General features: G+C 46.4%; 2 protein-coding genes and 1 long non-coding RNA gene across 7 annotated transcripts in view; 1 reads left to right on the plus strand and 2 right to left on the minus strand.

Moving 5' to 3' along the window:
* Nucleotides 1-226: 226 nt before the first annotated feature.
* Nucleotides 227-11,186, minus strand: phrf1 (PHD and ring finger domains 1). Of its 3 annotated transcripts, none has more exons than XM_076137098.1 (20): nt 11,098-11,186; nt 10,484-10,562; nt 10,260-10,377; nt 10,006-10,140; nt 9,542-9,723; nt 9,320-9,403; nt 9,061-9,194; nt 8,857-8,948; nt 8,349-8,527; nt 7,313-7,445; nt 7,061-7,164; nt 6,775-6,968; nt 6,487-6,612; nt 6,241-6,395; nt 4,282-6,121; nt 2,924-4,185; nt 2,677-2,753; nt 2,233-2,361; nt 2,011-2,139; nt 227-1,928 (listed from the first exon to the last, which is right to left on the minus strand). In XM_076137098.1, the coding sequence occupies exons 3-20, from the start codon at nt 10,345-10,347 to the stop codon at nt 1,764-1,766; spliced, it is 5,208 nt and encodes a 1,735-aa protein (XP_075993213.1). In that variant the 5' UTR covers nt 10,348-10,377; nt 10,484-10,562; nt 11,098-11,186; the 3' UTR covers nt 227-1,763. The 3 variants fall into 3 exon arrangements, with proteins under 3 accessions (XP_075993213.1, XP_075993198.1, XP_075993205.1); XM_076137083.1 differs by having other exon boundaries at nt 6,487-6,615; XM_076137090.1 differs by lacking the exon at nt 10,484-10,562 and having other exon boundaries at nt 6,487-6,615; nt 11,098-11,159.
* Nucleotides 11,187-13,040: 1,854 nt separating this feature from the next.
* LOC142988901 (uncharacterized) lies at nt 13,041-14,563 on the plus strand. Its single transcript, XR_012960632.1, has 2 exons — nt 13,041-13,242; nt 13,612-14,563. It is a non-coding gene; the product is annotated as an uncharacterized LOC142988901 (long non-coding RNA).
* A 1,394-nt stretch (nt 14,564-15,957) lies between these two features.
* The window catches only part of rassf7a (Ras association domain family member 7a), a 29,250-nt gene continuing 19,628 nt past the window's right edge, over nt 15,958-25,579 (minus strand). For all 3 annotated transcript variants that reach the window (XM_076138496.1, XM_076138489.1, XM_076138480.1), the window contains exons 2-6: nt 21,603-21,803; nt 20,179-21,107; nt 18,035-18,209; nt 17,848-17,952; nt 15,958-16,273 (exon numbers count right to left, since the gene is read on the minus strand). In XM_076138496.1, the coding sequence (XP_075994611.1) occupies nt 16,242-16,273; nt 17,848-17,952; nt 18,035-18,209; nt 20,179-21,107; nt 21,603-21,705 (1,344 nt within the window). In that variant the 5' untranslated portion in view covers nt 21,706-21,803 and the 3' untranslated portion in view covers nt 15,958-16,241. The remainder of the gene's footprint in view (nt 16,274-17,847; nt 17,953-18,034; nt 18,210-20,178; nt 21,108-21,602; nt 21,804-25,579) is intronic.

Raw genomic sequence — 25,579 nt, forward strand, 5'->3', positions numbered from 1 at the left:
TTCAAGTCTTACCAACAAGTCCAGTTGCACAAGATATACTGTCTTGACAAACGTGACAAAATGAGAAACCAGCAAATAAAATGGGACAAAACTGATTCATCATTAGCAATTTATTAGTTTGTGTTCCCTCCTAGAAACACCTCGCCTATTAGATCAAGTAAATGCAGAAAAGAACAGAACATAAAATACATTCTGACATACATGAGCACCTGTTTTTAAATCCAAAAAACGCACACAACAAAGTACAAGGCAAGTCCGTCCACAGCTACCAAGTCTCTACTGTAGACACGCAAATTAATATAGATGAAATGGAGAACAGGCAGAATGGAAGGTTTGGGTGATGAGCTGTTACACGATGACTATGCAGCCACATTCAGGTCATACTGTGATATTACAGACGCTAGCAGTCTGTGCTCCCGGCCATGTTATGATTCCTTTATTCCTTTATTAAACATGCACCATGGAAGTTTAAGGTAAGTGAAATGTATGTTAAGGACTATAAATTGATCTATCAAGTATCAAAATCTAGAAATGAAGCATGTTTTCAATCAACATGGGAATCAAGTCTCGCAGTCTCGTTCACTCCGTAATCACATCATCATCATCATCAAAAATGCCCCAGACAAAAATAAACGTCACTTTATCAAGAAAAGAGTGATTTAACTATTATTTATTTCTGCTTTTTTGGCACAAAAACAAAAGAAACCTCTTAGCTGTCTACATTGTAGCCATAAGCTAGGTGGGATTTTCCAAAAAATTTCTAGAAGCAAGATAAGAAAAAGTAGGTCCAAGGAGAAGCGTCTGTGGTTTACAGAGAAGAGTGATTACTCCTTTCAGATTTTAGAACTAAACACAACTGCAGTTGGCTGGAGAATAAATCAGTATGAACAAAAATTATAAATAAATAAAACTCGTATAGTCATCTGGATTCAGTAGTTTGATAAGGACGCGTGTTTATAGACTTTAATGTAATGCCGAGACCTCACCAATTAGACACAGATAGCAGAGTTGTGGAAGACAAACAGACAAACAGAGGCGTTTCCCAAAAGAAAACACAAACCAAACACTCTTTCATCCAACCGGAACAATACCTGTCAATCATGCACGCCGGACAACAGAGATGAAATGAACAAACAAGTCGATATATCAAATCTATATTTACAACCAAATCTAAAATTGTCGAATCTACCGATACATTTTTCTACAAAAAGAATTGCATAAGAGCTTATTTTCCTTTATGACAAACTCCCTCCGTACGCAAAAGGACCAGATCAAGCAGCGATCGCTCCACCGTTACAAAAACAACAAAGAGGCCGTAGAAAACTCAAAAAGCGTACATTGCATTCTCCCAGCCATTATCCCTGCGGAGAACGTTACCTGATTGATCACTCGATGGGATGGTCTACGAGATCTGCCTCTTTAAGGCACGACCTCTGGGTGTCCCATCGAGTTACTGAGCTAAATGCTACACGAAGGACCGGTTCTTGGCAGTGACAGTCCGGAAGCTCGACATCACCGGGGCGATCTTGTAGTGATAAAGGAGACGGCGGGGGTTTCCTCCCGCCTCAGAAATGACATTAGGGGTAGAAACTTGGATGTGATAGAAAATGTTCCACCTCAAAGCTAATAACTCCTCATAGTGGTGTTTGTGTGTGAGAGAATTGAAGAGATCGAGCCCCCAAACTGGGGAGAAGTGTAAAACAAAACCGAGTTGAGTGTTTTGTGACGGTGCGGCTCGCCCTTTGCCCCTGTGTCATTCACCTTCACGGGCTGTCCGATGCGTTTAAGGCCTCGTTCTGATCCTCCTGCTGCTCCCCCGGGTCCTCTGCTTTCTTGTGTTTCCTGGCGTGTTTGTACTTGTCCACGTACGCCTTGACCAGGTTGCCCACTTTCACCGGGTTGATCTCCCCGCTCTTACTGTGGCACACCTGACGACCACAAACTCAGGGTTAATGACACAGGAGATCTCATGGAAACTGGCCAACGACTAAACTTTCATGTATAACCCACCTTCTGGACGGCTTTGCGTACGATATCTTTGTATTCGTCCTTGTTGATGTCTCTCTTCTGGTAGAAAGGCTTTATAGCGATCTTCACCTCCTCGATGGCTCTCTCTTGCATGTGCAGCTTTTTCAAATACTACAGGAAGAAAAACATTGCACACGTTGACGGCGTTGGATCAAGATCAAGACATCTATTAGTTGGTTTCTGAGGTTTGAAAGCCACATTTACCATGTCCTTCCTCGACACGTCTCCTTCCTCTGCTTCAGTGCCCTGTGCTTGATCGGTGGTGGGCTTTCCCTCAGAGCTGGAGGAACCTGTGACGGCACCACCCTTCTTGCCGGGGTCTCCGGGGGCATCCTGTTCCAATTACAGCAGTTTGCATGCATCATATTTAAGAAATCATGTACAATAAATAACAAATAGGGGCAGCAGTTTTATTGAAATGATGTGAGGACTTGGGATAAGTGATTATAACAAGTCAGGAGAGCTGTTGTTATGTACACAGCATGGCCTCTACTTTCATTTCACGTGAAAGCCTTCCAGTATCAGTTCTACTTTCTATCACGTGTCTTTAACTTGGACCAGACGTCTCCCTGCTGTAGATGAACACTGCCACCTTCTGGTCCTCTTATGAACATGCCACACATGTAGACAGAGTCGCTCCGTCCTCACCTGACTGGACGCCTGGCTTGATAGAGAGATCCGGCGAGCTCCTTCCTGCTTCAGCTTGAGTTTATACAACGCCAGCTCTGCGTGAGGACGATTCAAACAAAGCATTAAGCTGAGAGACGAACGAGAACAAAAAGAGATCTTCACCCTTCAGCCCCGACAGAGCAGAGGTGCTTTAGCAGGGTGATAATCTGATCTCAGCAAGATGAAGGAAGGTTGTAGAATGTTTGAGGAGAAGAAGAACACTCACTGCTTGCAGATTTCTCGGGCTGCGGCCCCTCTGGCTCCTGTATGTTCCAGGTCACCCTCTTTACCAGAGGTTTGGTCTTGGTTCCTGCCGTGACCGCCGCCTGCTCGCCATCGTTCTTCACCTCCTCCGGTTCCTTCTCCTGTTTGACGGACACGCCGCTCCCCTCCGCCTCCGCCTGCTCCGACTTCACCAGGTCTAAGTTGTCCAGCATCACGTCGACGTTGAAGTCGTCGTCGGAATCCGGGGGCTGCTCGGCCTCCTGCTTCACGGGGACGAGCGGTGCCGCGGCGTCGGGCTGCTCTGCCAGGGTCTTTACGACTGCTGGCTGAGGCGGAGCGGGGGTCACCGGAAGGGTCTCTGCTGCCACCGGCGAGGATATGGAGGGAGCCGAAAACGAGGCGACATCAGGAGAGAAGTGATGGCACAGTGGTGGAGACATGGGCTCTGATTTAATTGTGATCTGGTGCGTCTCAGTTTTGATCGTTTCACAATCGTCTGATCTGATCGAGGTCAAGCGGTCTTTTTCTATTTCCTTTTTGACGATGGAACAGGGGGCTTCTTCCTCTTTCTTGATGGCTTTGACACTTGGAGAATCTTCAAACATATCAAAACAAGTTTTCTTCTCCTTCTTAATTTCTTTGAGCTCTGGCGGTTCTTTAACCCTTTCTGCTGTTAAGGTCTTGTTGTCTGCCGCCGTGTCTTTGCCTTCCTTTTTAACCTTAGAGACAGACGGGTAAGAAGGCTCTTCTTTTATTACGCGAGCAACAGTTTCCCCTTTGGAGCTTTTGGAGCTTTGACTGACATCTTTATCTTTCTTCTTCTCCTTTAACGGCTTTGGGTCTTTAGAGGACGAAACGCAAGCACCGGAAGCTTTCTGTGAACTCTTGGGTGCTCTTCCTTCTTTCCTCCTCTCTCTGGAGCTGGATCGAGATCTGTGTCTCTTTTTGTCTGCTGATCTAGAGTCCACCTTGTCTCTGGGGTGAGAGGAAGACGACTGTGGCTTTGCGTGTTCTTTCCTCCTCTCTCTGGATCGAGACCTAGAGCGAGATTTTGAGCGGGACCGACCACGTCTACGTTCCTTCGATACCGATCTGGATCTTGATGATGATTTTGAACGGGATTTGGAGCGAGATCGACCGTGACGCTTGTCCTTCGACGCGCGACCTCTATCAGAGTCTCTATCCCGTCCGTCGCTCCTCTCCTTGCTCCTCGGTTTAGGCTTCTTTCCCGGATGCTCTCTGCTTCCAGAGGCCGAGCCAGATCTGAAAAAAGACGAAAAGACAAAGCAAATCAAATCCTTGACTACAGGAAACACTTTGGACCGATATGCAGGTGTGACAGACATGATTACTGTTTACCTGGATCGCCTCCTGTCCTTCGATCGCGAGCGGGGCCGCCGCTTCTTCCTGCGTGATCTGTCAGAGGAGTCAGACCGGGAGCTGTCTGAGGTGGAGCTTCTCCTCCTTCTCCTCTCCCTCGACCGCTCAGACGTCCCATCTCTTTCCCTGTCTGCTCCTCTGCTGCTGCCCCCCTGGCCTGAGGCCTGCTGGTCCGCTTTCTTGCCTCTGCCCGTCTCTGAGCTGCTGGATTCAGAGAGAGGCTGCTTAGAGGGCCCGTCTCTTCTGGAGGCTGTTCTCCCGTGGCCTACGTCACGCGATGGGGACTTGGAGGGGGATTTTGATTCAACTTTGATAGCCATCTTGTGTTTGTGCTTTGTGGGACCTGAGGCAGACGTGGATGAATCAGTCTTACAGTTAGGAGGAGCACTGCTGGGAGTTACAGCACGGTGCCTGCTCTCCTCTTTTAGATCCTGTTTTTCAGTCTTTATCAGGCCAGGATGAGGAAGTCGTGTCAAAGAGTTTTCAACACAGTGATCGGGGATTTCCATTTCTTCTAACCCTGGCTCTTGCTTAATCTTAATGTCAGGTATTGTCTGTCTCCAGGCTTTAGTGTCGGCAAATCTTGAGTCTTTTTCACCCGAATCATTCTCTTCTGAGCATGTGGCCTCCTGTGATCCGTGCTGAGGACTGGCTCTGCTTCTGCCCTCATGTTTGACTTTAATCTCCTGTGTCTCATGCGCTGCCTGGTGGACTCTGCCCCGCTTGCTTTGCTCCTTCTTCCCTGGAGAAGAGATTTCAGGTGGGGCTCGTCTGACATCTGCATCTGGACTCTTGGTCTCTCGTTCTTCGTCTGAGCTGGTAGAGTCTGAAGCGGTGGGATCAAAGGGATCGTAAATCGTATTCCTTTCTTGTTCCTTACCGCCCGGCGTTCGCGCGGCCAGCAGCATCTGCTTGTCCTTGCGCATGCGCTTCTTCTTTGCTTCGTCTTCTTTTGCAGCGGGGTGCTCCTGCGTGCTGCTGCCAGTGGACGACGCGTTGCTCGGTCGCCTTGAATGCCACAAGTTCCCACTGGCGTTAATGCGAAAGCTCACAGCTGACGAAGAGGCCGAAGATACCGAGGGGAAACACGGCTGGCTGGCAGGGGAGCTAGTGGAAGAGGAAGAGGATGAGAATGAGTTGGCGAAGGTAGATGACGATGATGATGACGGACCCGCTCCGTCAGGCCGGGGCCTCTGCGTCTGACCGTTAGCTTTGCCTCGTTGCCGCTCCACGCTTCGCTGCCTGCTCCTGTCCCCGGCGAGACTGTTCATACCTGTCTCAGGTATACCGTAATTATTACTACTGTTAGCAGCACTGCTACTAATCCCCCTACTGCTTCTGCTACTCTGACCATTACTGCCATCTGGACTCGAACAGTCATTTGTGACATCGCCGGTCTCCCGTTTCTTTTTTGGTATCCTGGGAAGTGCCGACACGTCCACCCACATGGGCTTTGTGGGCACAGGTTTAGGCTGAGATAGTGATGAACTCTTTGAGTGCGAGTTATGGGTGGGGTGATGTCCAGGACCGGGCTTGGGCCTGTTTGGGAAAGGGGGCTGCAAATTCCGATGACCTCGAGTTGGTAAATCGGAACGGGGGACCGGCTGGGCGTGGCCGGTGGCGGAAGACCTGAAAGGAGACGAGCAAGGGGAACCCTGGCAGAGAGGTCTGCTCACTGAGCTACGAGATGGTCCTGGTAGGTCTTGGTCGAGGTGGAAAGGATCGGCTCCGGGGTTGGGCGACATCCCTGGGTTGACCTGGGCATCACCTGAGACGGAGCTGTGACTGCTACCAGGAATTAACGCAGGCTGCAAAGTCACTGTAAAAAAAGAGATGACAAGGGAGGTGTCAATCAAATCAAAACATACGACTTCTGCCATTTCATAGGGAAGAACAAGGCCGAGCTTTTAGAGAGCGGAAAACTTCACACACACTTACGTGGCTTTGTGGCCTTGAGGGTACCATCTCTGTTGATGACCACATCAGAACTGTCCATCATGAGCATGCTCTGCCCTGATAGGATGCTGCCCAGCAGGTCAGGCACAGGTGCCGTCTCCACAACGCCCCCTGTTGAAGGAATATCCAGACTCCTCCTGGTACAGCACAGACAAAGTGAACCAGTAAGTAAGCAATCCAGTTCTATAGCAAATATAGATACCATGTCAATCAAAAATGAGATGTTACCTAGAGATGCTTGCAGTGATTGGTCGAGCTACAGGTTGATGAGAGCGAAGGGCAGATCGAGAGATGCCTCTTCTCTTGGCCTCCAAAAGTGATGTAACCTGGACTTGCTGCTCCTCCGCCTCCTCCCTGCTCCAATAAAAGTCAACAACACTAAATAACAGTGTTCAGCAACAAACAAACTTTGATACACACATATGACCACCAGCTACACATTTCATAGATTTTCTTTTTTTTTAGATTTGACAGCTGGCAGCTCAAATGACAATAAATACAAAGAGGTCGTCATACCGATCCACAAATGGATCCAGGTCAAATGGATCTCCGTAGATAGAGAGGGACGCAGCACCTATGTCTGCGCGCATGTTGCTCAGTGTGTGTTCTGAGGGCCTGTACACTGTGGGGAGAGAGGAACCATTCTTGGGCTTCGCGATGCCAAGACTACTTGCAATGCGGCCTCGAGTGGTTGCTTGCTTTTTCGCCCCCTGGTGGAGAAATGCAGACATGATGCTTAGTTACTTGGAGGGGAAAAAGACTTATGCCTACGAGAAACATAAAAAGCTCAAGATTCACTCACAAATTTCTTTCTGGATTTCGTTTTCCTCCGTCTCCTCCTTTTGACTCCTGTACCCGCAGCTTTGCCTTTGCTACCTGCAGCAGATGTCCTTTTTCTGCGTCTCTCTGTTCAAATTAGAAGAGAGTTACCAGCTGCAGGCATCCAGCAAAAGAAAAGTAGAAGAAGAAGCTTGGGAGAACCCTGTTATGTGATTTCATTCCTCCTATGCTGGGGTTTGTTGTGTTTGCTTTGAGTACGTGTGTGCCTACTTACTGGTGTGTCGTCTGCGGGTCGATGGGGCACGAGGTGTAAGATCCCGAATATACACAGCCGTATTGAGCCCAGCCACCACGGCGTTAATAGTCTCATCCAGCCATGTTGACCGCATCAGGAAAGTAGGAGCCAGCTGGTAAGAGACAGTCTGCATCACTAAATACATTCAAAGACTTGGAGACCTCTTCAAAACAAATGCAGACATTCAAACGCCATTCAAACAAAGGAAATATATATTTAAAAAAAGAAAACACACCATCAACATGAATGCAATTAAAGAACACAAAGCTTGGTGCCCTTTCCTCCATCACTAACCCTCTTCACCTTTAATGAAAGCCTTCAGTCTTGCCGACCCCATTATAACATCTTCCACCTTCCAACATCTTTCAACCCCTTCACCACCCCCTGACCCCCCCCCCCACCCTCCTGCCCCACCCCTTAAAAGCACTATTCACTGTTTCTACCGTTTCCTGCTGACCCTCCCATAACGTGACATCATTCTTACTCTCAAGATAGTGTGATGTAGTGTCAATGATGTCATTAACTTTCCATCTCTGACTACTCCATACACCACTATAAATCACACACACACTGTCCACTTATAGTTGTAGGATAGGATTACCTTGTTAGAGAAAATGCACTTATGAGGAAGCCTATGTTGTTGTTTCAATAAACTTATGTGAGCTCATTGTTAGGTTTATATTACACTTACGCTTTGTTTTGTTTGTATAATAAGATTGCTGAAACTGTTGTACGGGGCTAAATCCCAAGATCCATTGGTTGGAGTCCAAGATCATTGAAAGACAGAAGAATTCTTAGTGTCATTCATACCAAGAGGTGTTCATAAAGAAAATGCCACCACAATCCACAACAAACCTGCCAATTCAATGTGTTATAGGTGTCAGTAGTAAAGCTAAAACGCACACAACAACGCACTCTGTGCTACATCAAAGCATTCCACTGCAGGATGAAGCTTGAGCTGGGTTAGTAAGTTAGAAAATGAGCCAATAAATAAGCGTCACGCTTCATGCCAAACCTGTGCAGTGCGTGCCTGCGTGATGCGGTGGCGGTTGACATTGGCGCGGACCCTCTCGCTCTGCTGGGTTCGGGCGATAGCGCGGGTGGGTCCTGCAGTGCGGGGCCGTGAGTGGCTGGCTACAGGACGGAAACTAGAGGAGTGGCTCTCTGACTCGCTGATGTCCTCAGCTGAACCCCCTACATTGGCAGATTGAAATGTATTAAAATTATGCTGCAAATTAATCTACAATGAAAACAAAATGTCACAGGCCTGCGCTGAGGCTACAGGTCTCCTCTACTGAGCTTTCTTCAAGCAGGAGTTTGTAGGGTTGAGCGCTCAGGGTCGTTAGGGAAAATACAATTCACCTTGTCAGATTGGCTGCTAAACTGAACAAGCTGGTGGCAGTTTCTTCCTCTCTGCCCTCACATCGTTTATCTGTCAGGTTGTCTGTCATCTCTACACAGTATTTGCTTTAGCTTCATGATTCTTTGTCATTTTAGTTTGATTAAAATCTACTTTCACTTACTTGACTGGCGGTTGTTGGCTTCACACTCGGGGCAGAACCATTCCTCTACAGGAACAGCATTCAGAGGCGGTGTGAGACACTCCATGTGATACCTATCAATCAGAAAGGGAATAGCAGCTATAGTAGTGACAAATACAAAACAGGTTTTGATAAGATCATAAACCAGAAAACAAATGGTCTTTTTTGGTGGTAAGTCAGCCTCACCCAGCATCACAGCCATCACAGAGCAGGAGTCGATCTTCGCGGTCGCTGCCCCCACACACCTCACAGTTGGTCTGCTCCAGGTCCAGATCTATAACTTCTTCCTGTACTTCCTTCACAGGCTTTTGCACTGTAATCTGAATGAAACAATCACCAGAAATCACTGCAACAAAACTACAGCTCCATACATACAAAGATACTGAATCAAAAATAATGTATATAACAAATTCTCCTTTACTTATAAAGGACAGAGCACACTTACCATTTTCTGCACTTTGCCTCCATAACATTTCCTAAGGTAAATGTTGTCGAAGGAAATACGATCTACGGGACACGAGTTTGCATTCTAAATAGTGAAGAAGAAAAAGTCTAGATCAGCCATGGTGAACGAGAACAGGGATGTTTATTCCTCGATTGTCTCTAGATCAATATATAAGGAGGTATCGGATCCTCCTTGGACTCTTACCAACTGAGTTACACCCACCTTGGACCAAGCCAGGATGCAGTCCAGACAGAAGTAGTGCTCGCAGCTTTCTGGTGTTGCCACGGGTTGGCTGCTGAAAGAGTTCAGACAGATGGGACACTTCTCTGCGTCTTCATCTGAGCTGAACCCTGCACCATCAGCGGAGGTTCCCCCTACGGCCCCCTCCTCAGCCTTATCTTCTTCTGATAAACAAGGGTAGGAATACACAATTTTAACATAAAATAAAAATTACAGTATGTAGAATAAAAAGGAGCTATATTTGAATACAAAGGTAAGATCATGTAGAAATCTAGGTTTATCAGCACATTGTGTAGTTTATATCACAACTTGTCCTCATACAGAGGTAGAGAGAATTAAGGTACAATTAAGGAAACTACAATATTTAAGTAAAGTAAGACGTAATTGTAATACAATAGAGTGTAAACGTTTGACCAAGGACAAAACTTAACTCAAAACATTCTCACCTTCCTCCTCCTGACTTCCTTCGTCGTCATCCTCCTCCTCTTCCTCATCGTCTTCATCTTCCTCTCCATTGAGACGATCCTCCTCGTCTTCCTCACCACTGTTGGAGTCCCCCTCCTCATTATCATCGGAGTCATCTACACAGAAATAACGTTGAAGTACATAGAAAATGTTGGTGCGTGTGTGTGTGTGTGTACAATATGTATATGTATAATATGATAAAGGTTTAAGGATGTTAAAGATGTTATTAGTCTACCTGAGATGGCCCAGGCTGCAGCCCTCTTCCCTTTGCTGAGAGATGTGTTTCGATTGATCAGCTCATCCTGGCTGTCATCTTCATCCATCGCTGACCATCAGAATATTGGAACTTTGCTCTACAATCAATTGAAGAAAATAGGAGAACGCGCTGTTTAGACTGCAAATGATAGAATAAGAAGGAAATATCTGACTTATTTCAATATATTGGGCAAAACTACTCACTGTTCAGATAGATAGGCGATGACAGAAAGGCTTTCCACTAACTTTATGGAACAATAACGTGAAGATCTGACAGCTTTCACTGCACAAATTAAGCCCAAATAAGAACAAATGAAAGGAGATATAAGACCTCAGTTTTTCAAAAAAGAACAATTTACAATATTTCCATTCCTCTCCTCACCCAAAGAAATTAGATAATATTGCCTAAAGCCACTAGCCAACTCACTCTCATTAGCTCAATGCTACAATTGTAAACAAAGAAGAAAGCCTGGCAACAGAGTCCTTCTTCTATTCCTCACATGACGCGTTTATACAACATAAAAGCAGATACATGAATACACTGACAAGTACGTAGGATTAGCATGTAATACTTTCAAATACTGCACAAATCTACGCTAGCAGGTTAGCATTAGCTCGTATCACTACCGTCGGTGGTAGCTCGACCGTTCGGAGCTAAATTTAGCTACGGTTAGCTTGCGTCAACTGCAAGACATGCACGCGATTTGTATTGATGTCATTCAAAGAGTGCATGACAAAAACCCAACTTAAAGCCTTTTAATGCGTACAACTGACTACAAAGTCCCGTTTCGGGCGGCTAATATAGCGTTTACACATACCCTATTGAGCTGTGTGAAGCATGTCTAGAGTAACACGAAGTCTCCACGATTGTTGAGTGACACCGCCGGCTGGTGGACGGAAAAGGCCGAAGGCTGCGCGGCCGCTGCCGAGTCCCTTAAAGAGACACGACAATTTAGGTGCATGGAAAAAAAGATATCACGTGTTCGTTCATTTCAAATATGATCGATACTAAATAGTCATTGTAAATTCATTATTAATCATTGATTATTTAATGAATATATTTTATCTTGATGCTGAGACATTTAAAATAGATTTTAATAATGCATATGCAGTATATTCTCTGACACTCCTCCCAAAAACTGAATCAAACTATTTTGAATAATACTAAAGCTTTTCATTTTGAGATATCCAATCTACTAGCTACTTTTTCACGATAGAATACAATATTTTTTCATATTGTTTTCTCAACTACACATGAAACTAATTAGCACCATATCTAAATGATGTAAGCGGTCGAGTATGGTCTCTGAAATACTGTATGATTAAGTTGGAATGCTATATTGCTCAACATTGAAGTCATCACCTAATGATGAATGGTGAACGCAGAGAAATATACAGTATATTAAAACAAAACTGCTTTTTAGACACGTATGTCACGGTGACTATCTCTGTCGCCCCCTGCTGGTAATTGTAAGTAGATCAAAACAACTCTTATGTAACACGTGGTAATCCTAAATCGCTGCTGCCCAATCTGATGCGTATCCTGTTTGCAGACTTTATCTATAAATAATACTTCAGGATTGTTAAGAAAAAAAAGAAGTCAAGTATGTGTCGAAGGAAATGCTTCAGTGTAAGCATTTTCGTGGAAAACAAAGAACGCGTTATCACATGAACCCTGACCATGTTAGGCACAGTTGAGAACATCATGTACCCTCGCAGACAGTGTCTATGGAAGTATCTGGGAGCAATGAGTGCAACGCAACTAATGACATTCATGTAGAAAGGAATGCTTGTGCTTCTGTACAGTCATTGACAATGATTGACTTCAAGATGTGCATACACTTCTAGTATACAATGAGATTATTTCAAAGGGAAATGTACAGTCAATCGGCAATTCGTTTTTCAATGCGTGTTAAAATTCCCAATTTTAAGAACAGTTTGTCATTTTAACGGACCACTTCGTAAATAAATAATTAAATAATTAAATGAAAAAATCATTAACAACGTAAAATTATAATAAATTGATGAACCAAAGGAAAGTACAAATAAAGCAAAAAAACAAAAACAAAATGTTATTCAAAAACAAAAAAAAAGCATTTCACATAAATGAAGAGGTTAAACTTCATAGCGAGATAATATAATTTCGGTCAAATGAAAAATTAGATCAAAAGATCTGCAATGTTCACATATTAAATGATAATAATTAATCATCATCGTCTTCCTCCTCTTCCTCCTCCTCCTCTTCCTCCACTTCATCATCAGATCAGGCTGTCATGCTGCATCCTTGGTACGTGCACAGCCACACTCCGCTCATGGCAACGCTGTACACAAGCGAGGCGAGTGCAACCATTTTCTACTGTAGGGGTAAGCACATCCTTTCTCCAAACGCTTAAAAACACGCCTAGTCCGTCCTTTTATGCCATTGTCACAGCATTCATAGTCTGTTTAATGTTAAATAAAACATGTGGAGTTGTTTTTTATGATAATTAATCACCCGGTAAAGGAAAATGAGAAAGCAAGAATGGTTCATTCCTAATGTACGACGTGCAAAACTGAACGCGCCGCACCCCAACTATAACTCTCAAACTCTACCAAGTCTGCTGGCGCCACAAGCCCCGCCTATGAAACGCCTTTATTGGCTTATGACCTATGATGGGCAGGTCCTTTAACCCCAAGCACGCTTTCTATTGGCTGCCTGCAATGCCAGTCTCGTCTATATTTGCATAAGCAGGTCGGGTTGCAGATGCAGGGGAGTGGGCAGGGTTGGGATAGTGCAAGTGAACTGAACTTCTGCGCTTCAGCTACGCTATATTCCCAAACTACACCTAACTCTCAGCACACATTGGGATTTATTCTAGAGAAAAAACAATGTTAGTGTTCGGATGTGTTGTGGACGGACTCCTCTCCACGTGACTGGACGTATTTTCTCTTAAAAAATTACCCAAAGAGAAAACTTGGAACTGGTAAGTAGCTCCCCTTTATCTGCCATAATTCCTTTATTCCGTCAGTGAGGTGTTGATGAATAAGCATCATCCCTACACGAATCTATTTTACCTAGAGGTGTTCTTATTATACTTTTCTGTCTCTTATCTTATCTGTGATTATTTATTATTTTGGAACTTCATGATCTGTGAGAAGGAACGAAATTCAAATAAACGGTAACTAATCGTAAATCGCAATATAGAACTGAATGTTCAATCAACTTATTTCTTGTTAAAGCTCCTCTACTTTTTAAAACATATCCTGTTGTTGCAAATCCTCATGAACATGCACTTGTCTGGTTGTATTACATTTGATTACACACACACACCTTTTGTCTGTATCATCCACAGATCTTGTGCATATCTGAGATCTAAAAGCAGGTAAGCCACTGACTAACGCACATTGCGCCAATTGACAGTTCCACTGTGCGTGTGACAGCGGCTAACCTGGTTTTGGGAGCACCTCTTACACTTTGGCCCGTCTGAGACCAGCCCCAGCCGGACCGGGCACCCATATGTGCCGTCCCATCATGTCCCTATCTATACTGTACATTGTTCGGCCTTCCCAGCATGCCTCTGGCCTCCCTGCGGTCTCCCTGTGTACTGTACTTCCTCCTATGTTCACATAGGGCCGGTAGCTTATACACTGACTCCCACTGTGCATACTCCTGTAATGGCACCAGCTGCCAAGGCCAATGGTGAGTGTGTTTGGTTCCGGTTTGACTGATGACTGATTCCGAAAGTGAGGTCAGGTTCGAGAAGGATCGTCTGGTAAAAATAGGAAATATGTCATTAAATTGATTGTTCAATTGATTATGTATTAAAGCAGTTTCGTATTTATTTATTTTTGATGTCATGATGTGTCTGGAAATGATGTAAGTGTTGGAGATGATATCAATATTTTAGTTTTGGATACTATGCAGTCATTCGTTATGCAACTCAGTAAGAGACTTCATGGTCTGATCGAGATTGTCCCACCCCCTTTCCTTCTCTCATATATGGTCATGTTTAAGAAATAATGTGACAGTCCGGACAAGAACAAAAGTGTCTTTATGCTGAGGTGTAGTTCCGGCTAAACACCATTGCGCCACATCCCACATTAGAGAGGAAGCATGGTTTATATCCTCTGATGCATGGTGACTCATTGTGACACAGAGGAGTAGGTAAGTGCTGCATGTCAGACTCATTAACCTGTGGTCAGTTTGTCATCATAACGTGGACGTGCAGGCTCTCACTCGCCCACAACAACAACAATAAGCTTCTATACCAGACACTTAGGTTCCTTTTTCGATCTGTATTGATATGTTTCGCCAAAAAGAGGTCACATGTGCAGCTCAATCTGAAACATCCAAAATAGATGTTTGTGGTGTTGATGTGGAGCAATAATTCCCTTAGCACAGTGTCCTGAAGCATCATTATAATCTGTTAATGTTGCCCTATTTATGAGATTATGGTCCTGAAGTGAAGCGTGTGATGTTTGCTGTAATGTGCATTTACAGATCTGAAATAAAACCTCTGATTTGATTGATCCACAATGATTCTTTGGAGTTTTTATTTCCTTCTCCCATGTTTTTCTTTCAGTTTTCATGTGACTTTGCATTAATTTGTGTAAATATATTAATCAGTGTAAAATCCAAAGAAAGACTTTGCAGTTTGTCTGTGTGTGTGTGTGTGTGTGTAAAGTGTATCCCAGTTTCACAGGCAGGTGTGAGTTGGGCAGTGAGGATTTGGAGCTTATCTAACAGCCAGACAGCTCAAAGTCTTCTCACTATAATCCAATTCTTCATAATTACTCATAATATTTAAACTGTCAGTCTCCCGGATTGCTTCTTCAATCTAAACCTGGCGGGAGCTGGAGGCGGCGTTAGGATATATAATCATTCAGATCTGGTGTTTTTGAAAGTTGGCGGCTCTACAAGTGGAAACAAAATATGTGCTCGGCTTGAGATTTTATCTGCCGCCTGTCAGCACACAAGAGTATTAATAGCAATCCAGAAGGTTTCGTGTCGTGGACACCAGTGGAGTCCACGTCACTTGCTGTGACAGATTGCCTGTACGTCTACAGTGCAGGACAAACATGCAGGGGTGTGGACGACAACTGTACAACGCAGACGCCAAGCAGCCATAACTGTGTAATTGTGTGTTTATGCTATCATGCTGGGCTGATTTATATCACTGAATATGAGGAATGGAGGAGCTACAGCATTCAAAAAGGCCACAATCATCTGGAATCAGCTGTTCTTGGGTCGTAAGAACTTCCACGATCCTATAATAAACATGAAAACTATCCATCTGTCTTTGGTGCGTGGCCTGTGTCTTTAAGGCAGTGAGGTCTTAGGTCACTCAGATATACTTGTGTTATATCACTCTTACGCAGCAGCTGCCAGGATGTTTGCTCCATTTCCTTGCAGTAGAGAGAGGCACTTCAAGAACTTTCTATCAGCCACCTGTGAAAAGCTCAGAAATGATCACGTTGCATCGTACCGTAGGATGCACTGAACCGCAAGCAATGAGAGCGTACAGTGCAGAATCTATAATGTATTCATAATTTAACACAAGAGCTCCATGGGAAAATGCACTAGTAAGTTATTTACTGCAGGATGTTATGGATGCACTTCGCCTTCATTCAAAGTTAATGAATATAGACATAAACATGGTATTCAGATATAAAAGACAAAGAAATCACTCTACAACAGGTTATCTAAAACACAATTCACATTTTTATTATATTTAAATACATACTCATAGTAATAATTGCTCTAAGTAAAAGTTTCCTAGATTATTTTACATTTCATACAGATACTTTGTTGTGTTTACAGTAGCAAAACATATTGAAATATATTTGTCTTAGATATTTCTATATATACATTATGTATATCATGACAGACTGGGTGAAGACACTTTTACAAAGAATGGGGTTAAATATGTGGTGACGGTGACAGAACAGTGAACATGTATCCCTCGGCCCTGCGGTCCATGTTTTATCTCCATGACGACTCTCGGGTTGTGAGGACTGCAAGACACAAAAATAAGCGTGGGTGATGACCCCGTTGTTTGGGGGGGGGAAAGACAAAGTTTGGAGAGGCCTGTGTCAATAAAGATACAGTCACTACACGTACGACACACACAAGGAGAACACTTAGGGGGGGATCGTTCATACACACACAGGATGGAGACTGTGATTCAGGTCTTGGGACAGAATCTGTTCCAAGTATTCTTTAATCACAAACACGGCAAGGACAAGTTGTATAATCCCACACCAAAAAAACGGGCCGTAAACTGAATGGCAAGAGAGAAAGAGAGAGAGAGAGAGACAGAGACAGACACACCTCAAATGACCTGCCAGCATGAAGTGAGATCAAATAAAAAGATAAGTGCCATGATCAATATTTGTTTGTTCGATTCGGCCAATTGTTGATCGAGGTAACAAAGGAAAACCAAAGCGCCGCCGCGTCAGCTTTCCTCGTCTTTCTTGATGTTTGTAATGAAAGATTTGGGTGCGTGGGACTATGGTTTGATCTACAGCACACACACCGGCACAATGACAGTCATGACAGGTCACATGTGAGGCGTAACGACAGGAAACAAACCAGGCAAATCAACCCCAGATAAAGGAGAGAATCATAAAGACATTAAAACCAAACCGTGGCCCATTTGCAATACTTTGAAATGTTTTTAAAATCCTTCATTACGATGTGTTAAGAAATAAAGTGTCATAAGTTATAAGCTCTGGAAAATAAGTGTTGTGGAACTATAGGAAACATTTCTCTGTAGGCAAATAAGGGCCAAGGCTTCACACAAGAAAAGAATGGGACAGTGCAATACATGATGCAGAGCCCTCTGAGAAAGGCTCTTGCTCTTTGGAAGGTCAAGCATCACCAAAGTACAAGGCATTATATAGATCAACCGCCTTACATATAAATAGAATCCATACATAAAAGGCCAACTGACATGACATTGGTCTGGTAATCTTTCCATGTCACAGTACAACACAGCGCCACAGTCAGAATGTGTGTTACAGCCATTCCCCAGAGTGAAGTGGTATGTGGTAACAGCTCATTCTTAGTATATAAAGCAGCTGCTGACTCGACGGTGGGAAGGCCACTCTGTATCACAGAGAGGAATTAGAAACAAGCTCCCAGCTGCATGAGAGAGAGAGAAAACCCCAGGCAGCTACTGTTAGTCCAGAAGCAAATAGTAACAGAGAGAGAGAGAGAGAGAAGAAGGGCTGAGAGCTGAGAAAACATAAAAGAAGATAAAGGGTAAAGACAAGGTTATGTAAAGGAAATCAAAGAAGCGGATCAAACTTTAATTCAGGGAAAAAAGGGAAGTGTTAGGCACAGGAGACACTTTAAGGGACAGGATGGCCTTCGAAGAAGAGTACAGGAAAGCTGCTGGAGGTGTATAACATGGACCTCCACCATGCAGACACCAGAAACAGGAGCTGCAGCCTTAATGTATGAACCCAATAAAGCCCAGTAGAAAGTAGCAGGGGGGGTTCTGGGACCGGGGCGGAGCGGGGCGGAGCGGGAGGAGAGCAGAGCAGGATGGACTTTGGAGAAGCAGCAGGGTCTCACACATACACACCCTCAGGGTTGAGACTGGACACCAGAGGGTTCTGCAGGTTGCGTGGGTGTCCCATGAACTGTTTGGCAGTGGGGCGAGGTGGTGATTCCTGTGTTATACTGCAGCCTGAGGGGAAAGAAAAAAAAAGGTCAACAGTCACGTATAAAATGTCGTATAAGAGCTTAGGTAAGTGTGTGTTTGTTCATACCTCCATTCGTGTATCCTTCCTGCAGCAGGTGTGCCAGCTCTAACTGATCCAGTTGCTCCTGGAGGTCTGTGCGTGAGTGGGAGTGTGCTGGAAGGACACCTGTCTGCTGTATAAACTGCTGCAGGTTACACTGCCTCAGCTCCTTATTCAAATCCTCCAGCTCTTCTTGCTTGGCCTGAAGTGGAAAGAATGGGACGACTTGTGAGCTCAAAGCAGTCGATGCTTATTCACTAGATACCTCACTTTACTGTAGGCCTGGGTGGAGTGTAGCAACAATGACATGTATCCTGTGTGTGTCAGATAAGCAATGACGGCACTAATAGTGGTTCCTGCTGAATGTGAAGTGCCCTCTTTTCACCATAAGGGGGCAGCAGAGTCTACAGCATTAGCCTGAGCAGCTGCACACATTACCTCCCATCATTAAACCATTCAAGCAGTCTTCAGTTATGTAAATCCAACACCACTATCAACAACCACAGCGTCCATCTCACTGCTGGACACCACAGTGGCTTTGACCTATCAGACACCAAATCCCTATCGGCTCTGATTATTGATACGGTGAAGAGATGCAGAGATGATGCATTCAGACACGGGGCGTCACCTTTTGCCGCCACAAATTAAAATCTGATGCACACAAACAGGCCGGTCACTCAGTCCTTATCGACTATCAATCCAGTCCAAGAGGTTTAATCAATGTGTCTGCAACAACTGAGGAAGAAGCAGCAACGGCATGTAGTAAACCACTCCCAAGGCCAGAGCCTGTGTGTGTGTGTGTGTGTGTGTGTGTGTGTGTGTGTGTGTGTGTGTGTGTGTGTGTGTGTGTGTGTGTGTGCGCTGAGGCAGTTCACACCTGCCAGTCTGTCTCTATTAGAGTTAATGACAGGAACACTGAACTCATCACCACAGACACTCCGGTGCTAGAAGTGTCATTACGTCATGATAATGTGTTCCATGTTTGCGTGTTTGGTAAAGTCAGTAAATGTCTAGACGCGTGACTTCTGTCAGGCTCTAACCAGCCAGACGAGAAAAACACTGTGAATGCTCCGTTGGTTACATATGATTGACAAACACTTACACTTTTGTAAATTCTACATAGTAACCGGAACATTCTGGTGATTCTCTGCTTAACATGCAGCTTGACCACGATACTCTCACTCTCTCACTCTCTCTCTCTATGTCCCATCAACCAGGCACTAAATCTGTCAGGTTCCCCCTCAGAGCCAGACACTCTCTCGTGAGGGTGATTGACTGCGGCGCAAATCACTTTATCATCGACTTTTAATCATTTTCGTAGCTGGCGTCATTACTTGGACATCAGAGGAGAGGGAATGGGGAAGCGACTGTTTTGTGCGGGAAGAGGCCTTTGTGATCACTGAGGCAGATAACTGTACATTTAGCCCACAAACTCTGGAGCAACACAATCTACCAAACCACAATAAAAGGGGAGAAACAACTTCCTTCTCCTTCTCTCCTCTGGGTGGATCTAGTCTGCAGTGGATAACAACAAGGCTCCGATTTCATTTTGGGATTACGGGGGGGAAACTTGAGTTTCACTCCAAACTGGGTTAGGCTTTATTCAAAGGATAGAGCACATAACAATATCCATATCTGTAACAATCACCAATAGTAAACAGAAAATGACACCAGAAACCATGACAAATTGAGGGCCGGCTGATGAGTTCAAAGGGGTTTTAGAGCGATGAAACGATCCTCTTTATTCTCTTTTTTGTTCATATACAGGGTACAAAGATATGTAGATACTGTCAGTGTAATATAAACACCATTAGTCATGTGTTCGGAGCTCTCTGAATACATTAAACCTGTCAAACCAGTTCAGATCGTCCCTCAGACAATCAAAAACATGCATACAAGGAGCTGCATGCACACAATTCAGTCACTGTGTATGGAATAAAAGCACAAATCTCAAAATATGACAGTAAAATTGTTCCTTTGTGCTAAAATTTCCCATGTTTGTTTTGTTTCCTGTCTCTTTTTCTGTGAGTGTCTCTGCACTGGTGTGTGTCTGTCTGCAGTGTGGAGGTAGGAGAGGGCTACAGTGTGCAGTGGGACGCCTTTCTAACGGCGCCACGCTGGCTCATGTGGACTTACAGGCCTTTTTCCACAACCCTGACCTCTCTCCTTACCTGCAGCAGAGACTCTGTCTTCCCCAGAGCCTTGTCAGTCTCAGATAGCTGCTCCACCAGCTCGGCCCCGTGCCTCTCCTTATTGTTGAGCTCTGCCTTCATTACGTCCAGGGACTCTTCGGGCCCGGCGCTTCTCCCGGCCTGGAGTCTATCCGACTGGCTCTCCTCCTGCTGGATCTCTTGCTCCAGCTGAGCGGAGCGGACCGAGTACTCGTGCAGCTGCCGCCCGCAGTCGTCCAGCTTGGCGTGGAGCTCCCCCAGCCCTCTCGTCATTCCCCGCTCCCTTTCTGCCTCCGCCTGTAGCTCCTCCTCCCAGTACTGCTCGTGGGCGAGCTCGGCCTGGTTCACCCTCAGCGCCTGTTCAAGAGTGTCCACCTCCTCTTTCAAGCGGCTTGGCGAGGGGCACGGAGACGGGGAGGGGCGCTCCCAGGTACGCGACTCCCTCTCTAGAACTTCTAGCTGGGCCTCAATGGCCCTCAGTCTCTCTTGTTGCTGAAGAACCTGCCGGAAGACCTCCTCTTTAGATGGGCCTACAGGCGGCGAGGGAGAGGGGGATGGCACGAGATGGGACACAGGGCTGTGAGAAGGGGAAGGGGAGGCTCTCTGCTCCGGGGAGTCCCGAGGTGACCTCCTGAACTGTTTGGCTCTGGATTTCGGGGAGGTGGATGGACCCAGGTTGAAGGTGAGGGCCTTCTTCGGCTGGTTGCGCTTGGAAGACTCCGGCTCAGGATGCTTGGGCAGCGGGCTCGGCCTGTCTTGGCCTGAGGCCGGTCCGTCACTGCTGCTGGGGCCGGTGCGGCGCAGGAAGAACTGAACTTCGTTGCCATGATGCCCTAGTTTGGCCAGAGACTCCAGAGGCCTCTCTGTGGCCAGCAGCTGCCTCTCTGAGTCTCTGAGACGCTGGATCAGAACATAACGGCCCGTCTGACCTGGAGACAGAGAGAGAGACGGTTAGGGCAAAGAACACACAAACAAATATCATGTTTAGCTGCTGAAAGAGCTGCACCATCTTTCCTCTATTGTTTTGTAGCAAATATGAGTGCAGTATGTCGTAAACAAACACGTAAAAATGTTCAAATCAGTTGCGAAATCAACTTTCCACAAGGAACCTGAAATTAGGACAAACCCTCCCTAATGGCTTGGCAGGCAGCTCAATAATGGAAGGAGGAGAGATCTTGAATTTAGATGTGTGATGCTGCATATTGCTCCAGTAAAGCCAGAACACACAGACTGGCAGCGGTTGTGTCATTACTGTAAGCTTGCCACTGTTCTGTTCAGGTATGTTACGCCTGCATGAAGCCCTCGCACACATTGCTGGGTTATCTGCCTCTCTTCAGGCATTTAGATAATCGAGTGTGAAGTGACGGCGCAGAATTGGGAGCAGCAGACTCTGGGAGCCGACGTGACGCTGGGGCGGTGCTCACCAATGGCCTGAGCCAGAGCGATGACGACATCTTGGCAGGACGTCTCCTCCGATAGGCCGCACACCACCCGCACCACTCCGTCCACCCACACTTTCAGCTCCATCTGGGGCCGGGGCGGCAGCAGAGCGTTAAAGACGGTTCTCGGGATGGAATGGGTTCAGCTCGGCTCGTTTCTCAGCTCAAATCTGCATGGCGGTGACTCTGTAACGACACGGGGAGATGAGAGATGAGAGGCGGCTTGAGGAAAAACATGGTGATAACACCAGTGAAGAAGCCACACATCTAGCAGCCAAGTTCTTCCACTGAACTTATGTGGATTAAAGCCGGAGCTCAGAGTATAAACAGTATAAACACGTGTATTCAGCCATTTTAGTGAATCATTTGTTTCTGTGCTGAGGAGGAGGCATCATTGAACTGTTGATTTCAGAAAGCCGAGCGGCCCAGGGGACGGAGCGGTGTAGCATTCTGTTATGTTTCCTAGAGGTTAGTTAAGCGCCCCGGCAGTATTTTGTGGACGGCAATCTGTAACCCAATTAAACGCTCGGCTGCCCATCTTCAAAGCTGTTATGATAGCTTACTGCCGAGGGGAACCGACAGCGAAAGTGGAGCAACTGAAGCGAGTCTGTGTTTGGGGAGAGAGGGTGTTTGTGTGGCTAAGAACACATAGAATGAGATGCAGGGGAAAAGGATGTGTGTGTGTGTGTGTGTGTGTGTGTGTGTGCCTGTGTGTGTGTGTGATCCTTCTCTGTTTGATCCCGCTCAGCAGGACTAGAACTGGGTACTCATCAGACTTCAGAGAGCAGATCAGCAGGTAGCCTAGCGCACGTCTGAGCTGCAGGTGTGACGCGCGTTCACCCAAAACTAAATGTCATTATGTTCCTCCCGTCTGAGCTTTCACAGCTTCGCTTCAGAACGCGGTAATACGACGCCAAACCCTGGGGCGGGATCATATATACGGGGACTTGGCAAAGTAAATGAAACTTTGTAGCCGAGGTGGGTAACCACACGACGTCGTCTCATCCGCAGTCAGACAGATGGTGTTCTCTTTCTGTCTCTCTCTCTCTCTGCTTCTCAATGGGGAGGTGTTCAAACTGAGCCCCCGCCATTATCTCTGCGCTCATTCAGTGCCTGGCTGTGCTCCACTGGCTGCCAATAGGGAGCTGCTTCAGAGGAATGCACTGACTTCATCTGCCAGCCGGAAGAATTCCTGCCTTTCCTTAACAAAGCTCTCTCTCGCCCGGCCCTCCCTCTCCCTCTCTCCCTCCCTCCCCCCTCCTCTGCCTCTGACCCTGCTGCCCCCCCCACCATCACCATTACTCAACCGCTGTTTAGACGCCAAACACGACCTGCGCTTGGGGAGCAACAGCCCGATCTGATGTGGCAACAACATCAGAACAGAACATTCGGAATGACGCGGAAGGGAGCGAAGGCGCCGCGTCGGGGATGGAGCCTAGCGGGACGGCGAGAAGTGGGCGACTTAAAGACGGATGATCTCATTAGCATCCAACAGAGGTGATGATATCAGTTAGAGGAAAAATGTGAAACGGAGACGGAGAACTGGTCCAATTTACAAATAGCAGAAGTGTGGACGTAGTGAAGTTATCAATATTTATTTTCCAGGGAGCACAGACTGAGCGGAGCCTCGACAAGATAATTAAGTCTGACTACAGAGGAGATAATGTGCAATGATTTACTTAAAAGGCCACGAGGCTTAATCTGTCACTCTCCCCCTCTCCCTTTAAAACACAAAGGTAAGGCGGAAGAGACGTCTTTAATAAAAGCACTTCTCCTGTTTCCTCTTCCCTTTTGTACCGCAGTGGAATGTTACCTTACGAGCCCGGGACAGAGAAAAGTCCCTCTGAAACCAAATATTAACATTGAGGTGTGTGTGTGAGTGTTTTCCTTGTCCACTCCACACAAACACACACACACACACACACCGTCAAAGCCACACCTTCCTCTGAATGTCTGACAATGACATCTAAGAAAGAGAAAACCTTAAGAGCCCCTGAATCTGGAAGCCTTTAAGCCTACAAACACACACACCTCACATGTGCACCAGCCAGCGCGGTTTAACTCTCCCATGATGCTCGGCGATGCCTATCCCGGGCTGAAACGTGATCATGTGCGCTAACAGGAAACAAACAGACCTGCGAGTCTCGGGTTTCTGTCTCTTCTCACTTGTCACATGCGCAAAAGGACTCAGAACCAGACATCCGCCCTGAACCCAGCTCCTGTTCCACACCGCCGCAGCTCTGGAGTCCTGTGCCAGCCCGAACAAAGGTGACGGAGAGGCATCGGCACGTCTCGGAATTTATCACGCTACCTCTCTCGCCGTCTGTACGAAAATAGGGCAAATCTACCGGGGCGAGTCTTTACGGCAACGCAGGCAAATACAGGCTGTAAAAACTGTAGTCTGAGAGTCTGCAGAGTGCCGGCTGCTTTGCACACAGTCAGTCAACCCAGCCCAGCACACACACACGCCCACTATAATTCAAACATCCAAACACATAATTGTATCCACACCATAATGCTCCACATCGACAAATCCCAACCCTTTAACCTTAAGTCACCCCCGAAGAAGAGGACAAAGACAAACGCATCCCGACTCCCTCCTCTTCCGTTACCGTGGCTCCATCTACCTAAACAACAAAAAGGCTGAAACTCTACACTCGGGGCCTTGCATGTTTCCACCGAGCAACAAATGAGAGAGAGAGCGAAATCAGAAACGGACGCGAAAGCAATCAAAATCAAAATCTGTCCGCTAATACGCTGGGATACAAGCACGTCCCCCTGAAAGCCACTTATCAGCTCAGGGTGGACAGGAGAGCGAAAGATAAGGTGGCGGGAGATTGAAGGGGTGAGAGATGGACACAGAGGGAGATAAAGCAATAAAAGAAATGGGAGAAGAAAGAGAATGGAGGAGAACGCTGACAGATAGAGATAGAGAGGGGGGGAAGGGGTGGAGCGGAAGAGGAGAGTAGTGATTAGAGACATGTGCCATTCCCTCGCTCCTCTCTCATCATCGCTCACCCGTCCCCGCTTTGTGTCTTTCATCAAGCCTGTCTCCACCCCTGCCTGCCTGCCTGCCTCTCCTCCTCCGTCTCCCATGAGCCGACGCGTCTGTGTGTCACCGCGTGGGAGCGGCGGTGTCAAAGAGACAGCGAGGCCGCGGATGAGCTGGACACGGAGGAGCTTTTCCTGCATGCCGTAGCCGCAGCTGCTCACTCTGACGGAAAGCAGAGCACCTGAGGCAGGACTGGAGGATTTACCAGCCTGTTACATTCACTTCACCTCCTTTCCCCTTCACACAAACACACATAAACAGATAAGAACGCGAGGAATCCAAAGACTTTAACTCTAAAACACAAATATGCACGTGCGTGTCGCTACTTGGGACACACCTCCGCTTCCTTTAGAATGACTCAGTGCTGTTAGTAATGTGCCTTATTGAGAAACTGATTGGAAAGTGAAATGTGAAATGTGACTTTCCAACACCTGAGGCTACAGGGAGAGGACACGTACTTGTGCAATGTGAAACGTAGGAGACTGACATGCTGGTGCAAGGGTCATGCTTGTCCGTGGATGCGTGTGCGAGCATGTGTGTAAAGCGCATGTGTGTGTGTGTGTAATAACACAGCAATCTGGGCCCATCTTTACGAGCGCTTGCCCCACCTCAGGGCTGTTGTTGCTCTATCTCCGTGCCAACAGGAGTCCAAGACACAATGGCGGGGAGTAAAGGCCAGTGTGTACATCGTACACACGCTTAAAGGTGTGAGGCAGAGATACACACAGGCACACACGAGGGCAAATAGAGCCGTTCTAACACAATTGTTCACGGAGAATCCCTGTCGCCACCCCTTGGCCCGTGATGGCCGAGGTACAGCGTGATAACACGGTCAGGCGTCGGCATCAGAGGCACAATGGACAGAGATCAGCCGTCCCTCTCTGTGCCACTGCGCTCCAGGTTGGCAGAG

The sequence above is a fragment of the Genypterus blacodes genome, unplaced genomic scaffold (genome assembly GCF_046128005.1).
Source record: "Genypterus blacodes isolate CSIRO-AG114 ecotype Tasmania unplaced genomic scaffold, CSIRO-AGI_Gbla_v1 ptg000015l_1, whole genome shotgun sequence".
Taxonomy (NCBI): domain Eukaryota; kingdom Metazoa; phylum Chordata; class Actinopteri; order Ophidiiformes; family Ophidiidae; genus Genypterus; species Genypterus blacodes.